Source organism: Lepisosteus platostomus, chromosome 17 (assembly GCF_059453375.1).
Source record: "Lepisosteus platostomus isolate fLepPlt1 chromosome 17, fLepPlt1.hap1, whole genome shotgun sequence".
Lineage (NCBI taxonomy): Eukaryota > Metazoa > Chordata > Actinopteri > Semionotiformes > Lepisosteidae > Lepisosteus > Lepisosteus platostomus.
This window is the reverse complement of record NC_142627.1, coordinates 6688040-6698094: the sequence shown is the minus strand read 5'-3', so window position 1 is coordinate 6698094 and position 10055 is coordinate 6688040. Positions and strand designations below refer to the sequence as shown.

The following is a 10055-nucleotide window of genomic DNA, read 5'->3' as shown; positions in this document are numbered from 1 at the left end:
TTAATAATTGAATTCAACACTCATTTCCCTGCACGACCCAGTTTCTGCCTGCGCAGCCGATGACAAAGAAAACAACGAGAAGGATCGCCCTGCTTCCAATGAGCGCCGCATTAAAATTAGTGCCCAAAGCACAAATCACAAAATCCTGTTTATCCGTATGCTTTAGATTAGCGAAATCCAAATGTTCTGCACACAATTTAAAACTGGTTATTTACCGTATTATTACGTATATACACGACTGTATAATTCCAAGTACAAAACACTCAAGTTTTGCTTTAGATAAATCAATAATAACTAAGGCACTCCTTCCAGTATAAAACTGTCGGCCCATATCCTGCTATGTCCTAGTAGAAAGCTGTATTTAGTTGACCTCAACATTTTATAAACACACGAGAGACGTCTGTATATGAAATCATGTACAGAATCACACTCTTTGACATACTGATTGAAACTCTTAAGGATTTAAAAAAAAGGATTAAAAAAATTATATTTAAGACCAATTATCTGAAAAACAAATGACCACCAGACTTGTTATGTCTCCTGTATTTTAAAACACCTAGGCAATTACTCTTAAACCCTGTTCACATATAGCGACCACCATCACATTTTTAGTTTTGCACGGTTGTTCCGGAAGGACAACTCGGCGCTACAGGAAGTTTGCGCGCAGTTTGCTGGGAGAGAAGGAGGGTTTTTTTGCGGTAGTGAGCGGTCGAAAAAACAAGAGCTGCTGCAGAGACAGAGGCGTAAAAAGGTGATGGGAAACGGGACGAAGGGGCTAACCGTTTATTTTCTGTGTTTGGGAGACAGTAATGAGCTTAGATAGCGAGGGTGTGTTTATTTTGCGAAGGAATGTCTCGCTACACGTCGGGGCCGTCGGGTATCAGAAGGAAATTGTATGTGTGTGAGCGGGATTATTTTGCAATTAATTTGTTTAAAATGTATTTGGGTATAACTGCCAAGTCATTTATAAACAGCCCTAAAATGAATTTTACGCCTTCAAACGTAAAAGATACGTGCTCGCGAAGATTGTATGTTTGTTGCGGTCAGCTATAATTTTTAACTCGCTTTTTTCTTTATAGATAATTATGCACTGAGCGTTGTTTTATAGTGCATTTGTTCTTTATCTCGCATATCTGCAGTGCCCCATACTAGGAAAGTAACGGCTCTGATTTAAAATCATTTAAACCCATGATTTAAAGACTAACTGGCATGGTTACTTAAGGTGCATGGTTTTGCACTTCGTCAACTACGACACAAAGGCGATACTACAGCGGTGGCGAAGAGAGGTTACTCGATGAATAAATCTGTTAATATGCGCTGGTCCAACACTGCTGTAATGTCCTTCTGCAATGTCTGCATCAGCTCCAGAACCTGGGTGCTGGAAAACCTAGTTGCATTAGTGTCTCCGATTTAGCAGGGTGGGTAAGTAAGAGTTAAGTAAGAACTGGCTTTGGTGCCAACATTTCGACACTGCTGTCAGGACCGTGTTTTGGTGGAGGGCTGGGTCTCGTTGCTTCGCGTTGTCGTTGAACTGCGCTCTGCCCGGCTCGGTCTCCTGCTGTCAAAGCTGTAAACTATTTATTAGAGGCCTAAGCAAGACAATTATTAGTCGAGTTCATTGAAGAGTGTTATCAAATGGAATGAAGATCGGCAGACACGGTGGGTCCCCAAGACCAGTATAAAAAAACTCAGGCAGTGCCATATATCCTTCTGATGGGACATTTAACTGAGATGTTTAACCATCAGGGGTTCCAGCCTGAGCTGTCAGTTACATCAAAGGCCTAATTATTTAACTGCATAGGTGTAATACCTGTAGCTTGGTGTAATGTGTGACTATACCCTGTATAGTACATTACCTTAATTAACTGAGTGTGTTGAGTCATCAACTGTAAAAAGCCTTAAGTAACATCCTGGTTTTTGTCCAGGATGACTAAAAAAATAAGAAAATAATGACCTTTTATAATTTAGTGCTTGGGGATGTAAACAAATCCATCTACCCATTTCCTAAACTGCCTCTTCCAGTTTGGGGTCAGGGGGGAGCCAGAGCCTATCCTGCCCAGAAACAGGTGTATGACGGGGTACACCCTGGATGGGACACCAGTCCATCACAGGGCACAGACAGACACAAACGCACACTCTCGCACCTGGGCCGATTTTCCAAGAAGCCAATTAACCCACAAGCATACCACATTTGTACTGTGGGAAGAAACCCAATGTGAATACAGGGAGAACATACCATTGTAACCATCGTAGTAATAATAATTTCTTACACTTATATAGAGCTTTTCTGGACACTCCACTCAAAGCGCTTTACAGGTAATGGGGATCCCCTCCGCCACCACCAATGTGCAGCCCCACCTGGATGATGCGACGGCAGCCATAGCGTGCCAGAACGCTCACCACACACCAGCTCTCAGTGGGGAGGAGAGCAGAGTGATGAAGTCAATTTATAGATGGGGATTATTATTAGGAGGCCATGATTGGTAAGGGCCAATAGGAAATTTGGCCAGGGGTTACACACGTACTCTCTTCGAGAAACGCCCTGGGATTTTTAATGACCGCAAAGAGTCAGGACCTCGGTTTTCATCCGAAGGACGGCGCCTGTTTACAGTATAGTGTCCCCGTCACTATACTGGGGCATTAGGATCCACATGGACCGCAGGGTGAGCGCCCCCTGCCGGCCCCACTAACACCTCTTCCAGCAGCAACCTTAGTTTTTCCCAGGAGGTCTCCCATCCAGGTACTGGCCAGGCTCACACCTGCTGAGCTCCAGTGGGCTGCCAGTTGTGAGTTGCAGAGTGACATGGCTTCTAGGTTAATCTAATGCACAAATCATTGTACACTAGTGCTGTACACATCAGAACCTGGAGGACCTCCAGGTCTTTCTGGTTTTCTTTCAGGATGACATTGTGATTATCTAGGCAGATAGAGCTGTAGCTGATTAAGATATTCTGTTAATTTCATAAGAGCATGTACGGAGTTGTTGATGCACATGGACCCCAAAACCTTTTCTGCACTCATTCAGGTGTATGGATTGTATGTAATTGGGTCTTTGGAGAACACAAAATGGCCTTTATTGGTTGGAGGGTTTGATAAAGTGTTCTCACATGTACCTGTACCTAAATAATGTATTACTTCGTGAGAACTGTTTAGACACAGAAATGCCAGAACCACTTAATTAAGCAGGTTGAGGAGATACTGAATGGAGATTTCTTGGCAGTATTTTCTAAAACAAAATCTGAGTACAGAATTATGTGGACAAGCTATTTAATGGTCTAATCAAGCTAGAAAATCAATTGAAGGGATCACTTTGCCTGATTAAGATAGCAAGTGGAGCAAACACCAGAAGAGACAGACCTCCCCCCAGTCACGAGCTGAGAACCACTTCTCTGTACTACACCAGTTGTGTTAAAATGCTTAATGTATCTCACTCATACAATGGCCAACGTGTCAAGATAAAACATTTCTTTGGAAGTTGTCTCATCCAAAAAATCTTACATCTTTTACTTTCCGTAACTAAGAGGTGCATTGTTAGAACTTGTCCTTCTCTGTTTGGAACATCGTGCGATGTATTTTGTTTCCTCTTGTTTCAGATTTCGAAGAGGCCCTTTGTCAGGACGTCTCAACTGAATGACTGGTGTTGGCTGCAGTTAGTGTTTAGTTGCGGACAAAAGGTGGAAGAAGCCCTTCAGAGGTGTTTCTCTGGTGACGCTTGGCTCGGGAGAGAATGGAACAGAACAACAGCTTGCCCCCATATGCACAAGGCCTGGCGTCTCCGCAGGTGAGAAGGAGGGGTTCCACACGAGGAGAATCGGAGTGGGATCAGTGAACAGGGTGGACATTGCAAAGATCTCCTGAGTGTTCAGTAGTGTTGGAAATTCAAGCATTTCGTTTTCACTTAATTTGCTGAGAAAATGCAAACTACTGTTACAGACATGTATTTCAAGTTCAGCACTGCTCCAGCTTATATTTTATATTTAGTCAGAATAAAGGTTCCATGATCACCATTATTTATGCACTGTAATTGGAGCGCCATGGTAAAAGTATAGTCTTTGACAGCAAGAGAGTGATATCATGCATGATGTCTTTAAATCATTCCTGTAACTATCCATTCTGCGTCTTACCCCAGAATATAGTAGGCCAAGTAGGCGTTTGGATTTGGGTTTGTTTGATAGCAGTGAAATGGGGAAAGGTGTCTAATTGCTAGTTCAGTGTATTTGTATAGGGTTGAAAAGTACAAGGTTTTCCGTCCTGGCGACAGTGTTTATTTAATCAGTCAAGGGGAATGTCACTTCCCTGGTTTCTCAAGAGCAACAGAAGGGCTGGTCTGTTGATGAAGAACCGGTTTTCAATTCAATTTCAATTCAAGGGGCTTTATTGGCATGGCCGATGAGAACAACCAGTGTGGCCAAATCAAAACAGAAACTGACAAATAAACAACAGTATCTGACTGCATGCTGTTTAAATGAAGTTCAAATAGCCTCTTGACTGTTTTTTTCCTCCAGAGTTTCTTCAGCTCCGTGTGTCGTCCTCTCATAGTGTCCTGTTTGCTCCTTCAGGGTGCCATGACGCCTGGCATGCCTCTGTTCAGCCCCATGATGCCCTACGGCACGGGGCTGACGCCACAGCCCGTTCAGAGCACCAACAGCCTCTCTCTGCTGGAGGAGCAGCAGCGGCAGCAACAACAGCAGCAGCAGCAGCAGCAGCAACAACAACAGCAACAGCAACAACAGCAGCAGTCCACGTCCCAGCAGGGCGTGGTGCAAGCTTCCTCAGGCCAGACGCCACAGCTCTATCATTCCCAGACCGTCACGACCACCGCCCTTCCCGGAAACACCCCCATGTACACCACCCCACTCACCCCCATGACCCCTATCACCCCGGCCACGCCTGCGTCCGAGAGCTCCGGCATCGTGCCCCAGCTCCAGTGAGTACCCCCTCCGTCCTCCTCACCCTCTCCCCAGGGCTCGTGCCCCAGCTCCTCGAGCTTGCAGGCTGAGTCTTCTGCCTGCGGCGGTACAAGATTAGCTCCGTATATCGCAGCCAGCTGGATCTGTGTGCTGGGCAGAGATGTGTTGTACCGGGGACGTGGGAAATCTAAATTGGATTGATTTAACTGCAAACTAATGAAATGCATGCTTTAGAACCGGGAACAAATGTTTAATTCCTCGCTGAGAAGAAACACTGTTCGGCTGTTGAGCCCTCAACAGGTGCAAAAGAATAGGACCACACTACACAGAACTGCTGACCAAACCTGCCTTTCTGCCATGCTGTGTTATACAAAAGATGCTTCATTGTATTGTTGTGTTCTGACCAATTTTCCCCATAATGAACAGGCCACTGAGTCCATACATAGAGAAACTCCAAGTATCAATGGTGGAGGGGATCCCCATTGTCTGTAAAGCGCTTTGAGTGGAGTGTCCAGAAAAGCGCTATATAAGTGTAAGCAATTATTATTATTATTATTAACATTAGTTCCTCTGCATCTCTCTTCAATAGTAGGTGTGTCCTTAAGTGTGACCTTTCACTTACTGCAGCCTCTGGAACTGGCTGTCTTGTTTTTACCGATGTAACAATGGCTGCAAAAACAACATTCTAATGTTCACAGAAGCATTGGTCTGCTTGTGTAGAAGAGAATGCATTCATACCTATTGGGTGAAGATTCGCCATGCAGCATAACGGTGATTGAAGGCAACCAAGGAATATATCAGAAGATAAAAATGGAGAACCTTTGACTGGCTAAGTCTGTCTCCAGATAGGAATCTGTTTGAGCAGTGTGTTTCATGCTTAAAAAAACGAATAGGCAAGAACTCTGATTTTTAAGTGCCTGCAGCAAAGCGTTTCAAAAGATTGCTTTTGATTGGCAGCTTTATGCGCTGCAGACATGAAGCAGTCATTGGGGATTGTCGAGCAGATACTGATAATTGAATGTGTCTAAATAGCTTGTTCAGACTGGATGCCTCAGCTAGAAATGGAAGAAGCCAGGGGAAACGGGGCATAGTGCACTCCGAAGCAGTGCCACCGTCATGGAAATAAGAGCAAAATCAATTAAATGAACGTATTACAGAAATGCAGTTTGTCAGTTTTAGTATGGTTGCCATTAGAAAACAAAAAGTATTTATTCACTGACAGTGAGGTTGTATATAATAATTAATAATTGCTTACACTTATATAGCGCTTTTCTGGACACTCCACTCAAAGCGCTTTAGAGGTAATGGGGATCCCCTCCACCACCACCAGTCTGTAGCCCCACATGGATGATGCGACGGCAGCCATAGTGCGCCAGAACAATCCCCACACACCAGCTCTCAGTGGGGAGAAGAGCAGAGTAATAAAGCCAATTTATAGATGAAGATTATTAGGAGGCCATGATTTGTAAGGGCCAATGGGAAATTTGGCCAGGACGCCGGGGTTACACCCCTACTCTTTTCGAGAGACGCCCTGGGATTTTTAATGATCACAGAGAGTCAGGACCTCGGTTTTACGTCTCATCCGAAGGACGGCGCCTGTTTACAGTATAGTGTCCCCGTCACTATACTGGGGCATTAGGACCCACATGGACTGCTGGCCCCACTAACACCTCTTCCAGCAGCAACCTTAGTTTTTCCCAGGAGGTCTCCCCTCCAGGTACTGACCAGGCTCACACCTGCTGAGCTCCAGTGGGCTGCCAGTTGTGAGTTGCAGAGTGATATGGCTGCTGGCTTATCACTTATCACTATATGCCTTGTTTTGTTTTTTTTTTAACCAATTGAATATCCCACTCTGCTTCTCTTTTAGAAATATAGTTTCCACTGTAAACCTGGGCTGTAAGCTCGACCTAAAAACAATAGCACTGCGAGCCAGAAATGCTGAATATAATCCAAAGGTAAGATGTTTATTTTGACGTTTTTCCACTAATAAGAGGAGACTTTCGTGCACCCACCCCCCCATTAGAAGTAGCCCTGGATTAGTTTATCTAAATGCACATTAGATAGTCCAGGACTGATGGTAATTGGAGTCTGTGAAACTGCTGTAGGTGTTAACCCTGTTATTACAAACTGTGCTGTGTGTCTTCCTCCTGGGTATTTCATTGTAAATCGAGAGCTTGTTGAAGACATGCACATGTTGACTGTTCAAAGCCTTTCTTTATTTCTGATCAGTGATCTCTTGAATAGTGATGTACACAGCCCTGAAAGTTGTATGAAACAAAATGTTTCCCAAACCACTTTACTATTTATTGGGAGTACTAAGGATTGTGTTTTTTTTGTTGTTGTTGGGGAAAAAGATTAACATCTTTTTTTGCCTTGTAGCGATTTGCAGCCGTAATTATGAGAATACGGGAACCAAGAACAACTGCCCTCATCTTCAGCTCTGGGAAGATGGTGTGCACTGGAGCAAAGAGGTGCGTCATCAGATATCCTGCTTTCAGACTTGAAGCTCTGGGCTTCATAAGGATAATCGCATAACCCTTTGGGTGAAGATGTGCCTCCTGTTCTCTGTATTAAATGCACTTTCACATGTCCACTGGGCTGACTTTGTCTCTACCTTCGAGGAGTTGGAAAACTAGAATCGGACCATCTTGTTGTCGTTGCTCTTCAGAAAAAAAAGATTAACAGTTCTTTTAGCCTGTTAGGAGTCTCTTTTCCTCTTCCTTTCCTCCTACCTTTGTGCTGTGCTCTATGGCTGCTGAATATTGATCCATTATGGTTTCATTATTTACCGTGAAGTTAATCATCAGAGACACCCTTTGATCACCTGTGTTTACTTGCCTCTTGCCTGCCTGCTTGTACCTGCAAATCTTTACTGCACATCACACTGTACCTGCATTTCTTTCCTCCGCTCACAGTGAGGAACAGTCACGATTGGCAGCCAGAAAATATGCCAGAGTGGTCCAGAAGTTGGGCTTTCCAGCAAAGTTCCTGGATTTTAAGATTCAGAATATGGTGGGAAGCTGCGATGTCAAGTTCCCTATAAGACTTGAAGGTCTGGTCCTAACACATCAGCAGTTTAGCAGGTATGTCATGCACACTTTTATAAAACATCACAATTGGGTGTTTGTGTACAAAAGCACTGTTTTAAAGAAAGTAGACTGTGCTGTTTTCTGAATGTACAATAAGAAACTATTTTATTCAGTCCTTTGGGATGTAAGAGCAAGTAAGGAGATTCAGATAGCAAGAAGATGAGTGCCAGTATACCATCATGCCCTAATGAAACAGCATTGTTGTTCCTGGGGTCGCTAAACTGGATTGTGAAGACCACTCTCATTGTGGGGGTGCAGTAGTGACTCTGAATAATATTTTTTTGAAATTTCTATAAAAATTGTCCTTGATATTTTCCTTTTCTTCTCTTGACCATATTTCTACGAATATCTTTAAATGACTTAACATTTTTATTTTTTAGCTATGAGCCCGAGTTGTTCCCAGGCTTAATTTACAGAATGATCAAGCCCAGAATTGTACTTTTAATATTTGTGTCTGGAAAAGTTGTACTAACAGGTAAGATTTTGCTGCATTCAATGATTATAATTGAAGAATAAATCATTTGTTGTGAATCCTAATAGCTGTAACATTCATCATATTTATAGATTATCAAACTGATTAGTAGGTCTAATAGAAGTGTATTTGCACAGTGGAAAAGAAACGAAGTGTACAGTTTTGTCTCTTGAGCCAAGTACCTTGTAACAGATACCATTTTCACAAGTACTTGTTCATGTGTAGCTGAAGATTAACATACCAAAGAGAAAAACATAGTACAATTTGTGAGTGCGCCATTGTGGCTGACTTAAATGTTTTTTGGGATATCAAGAGCGTGTACAGATTGACATGTCAACACTAGTGCTGTACGAATGACGATTTCCATTCATTTTCCACCTTTGTTCCCAGGTGCAAAGGTGAGAGCAGAAATTTACGAAGCATTTGAAAACATCTATCCCATCTTAAAAGGATTCAGGAAGACCACGTAACTGGTTTTATGAAAAACCTTTGCTTTTTTTTTTTCCCTCAAGAAATTCAGTAGTGTTATCATCCATGAACTTGGGACTTGGCCTCATGGAAGACTGAGGTGTGTTATTAATGGGAATGAAGTTGGAATTCCTGCACTGCCTTCCTGTGGTGAGGAATTCTAGGAGCCCGCTTTATTTTAGCTGTCAGATTTGCTTTTAAATAAGTTGTCTTGCCTGGTACTTCAGGAGAAGAATCGTCAACCAAGCTACATTAGTTTTTAAAATACATTTTTTAAGTGTTTTAAGTTTAATCTTCATTTTAATATTGTTTTTACCAGGCATTTAAATGTAAACATATTGGGATTTTCCATACATTCCTTTGTCAGACGTTCTTCAAAGACCTGAATGTTAAGTTTCTGTGCTCAGAAATTTTTGTAGGAATGAACAAGAAGTTTTTTTACCAAGTTAATGCAAGTCTAGTTGGTCCAAGTTCAGAGTATTAAATATAACTTCAGTAACGACTACAGACTACAATATAATACTATCATAAAATATCAAAGCTTAAAATGGAGCTATTTTTATAATTTTTCCACATTCTTTAAATTGTTAGGCATTATGGTAAAATCACAATGTATATGATTTAATGAAGACCTAAGGATGCCGTTTTTTTATCATTTTAGAAGGTGGCAAGGTTGAAATTTATAAAGAGTAAGGACTTGTCTCACCTGAGAAACAGAACCTGGGAATTTAAAGTTACTGTACCTGCAAATCGTCCTTTATTTATTTTTTACAAATGTGTATATATTTCTTGCAGGGGCATTTAATCATTTTCGAACTTACTCCCAATAAAGCAGTTAAAAACTCCCCTGAGAATCTTTATATGCGTCTTCCCTCCAATTGGATTAGAATTGAAAAGGTACTCCTTGTATATAGCTATATGTGGCTTTGATGCTTCCCAAGCTCTGGCTGTGCAAAGTACAGTATTTCAATGGTGTCTAGAAGTTTTTTTCCCAGGTGCATTTTTACTTTTGTGTATTTGTCATACTGTACACAATTAAATCATTTCATTATGGAGGTTGTGTTCTTTCTGTAGTCTGCATGAATGTTGGAATGTTCTCAGGATGGGATGATCCAG

At 42.2% G+C, this 10055-nt stretch overlaps 1 protein-coding gene across 1 annotated transcript; it reads left to right on the top strand.

Moving 5' to 3' along the window:
* The first annotated feature begins 641 nt into the window (after nucleotides 1-641).
* tbp (TATA box binding protein) lies at nucleotides 642-9992 on the top strand. The gene is made up of 8 exons (XM_088610262.1): nucleotides 642-751; nucleotides 3594-3781; nucleotides 4560-4927; nucleotides 6778-6865; nucleotides 7290-7381; nucleotides 7826-7993; nucleotides 8380-8474; nucleotides 8862-9992. Exons 2-8 carry the CDS (start codon nucleotides 3728-3730, stop codon nucleotides 8939-8941), a joined length of 945 nt encoding a protein of 314 aa, XP_088466388.1. The 5' UTR covers nucleotides 642-751; nucleotides 3594-3727; the 3' UTR covers nucleotides 8942-9992.
* Nucleotides 9993-10055: the final 63 nt, after the last annotated feature.

Coding starts and splice junctions, on each gene's coding strand:
- tbp (XM_088610262.1), top strand. CDS start 3,728: ATGGAACAGAACAACAGCTTGCCCCCATATGCACAAGGCCTGGCGTCT. Junction 4,928..6,777: donor GGCATCGTGCCCCAGCTCCA/GTGAGTACCCCC, acceptor CTTCTCTTTTAG/AAATATAGTTTCCACTGTAA. Junction 7,382..7,825: donor GTGTGCACTGGAGCAAAGAG/GTGCGTCATCAG, acceptor CTCCGCTCACAG/TGAGGAACAGTCACGATTGG.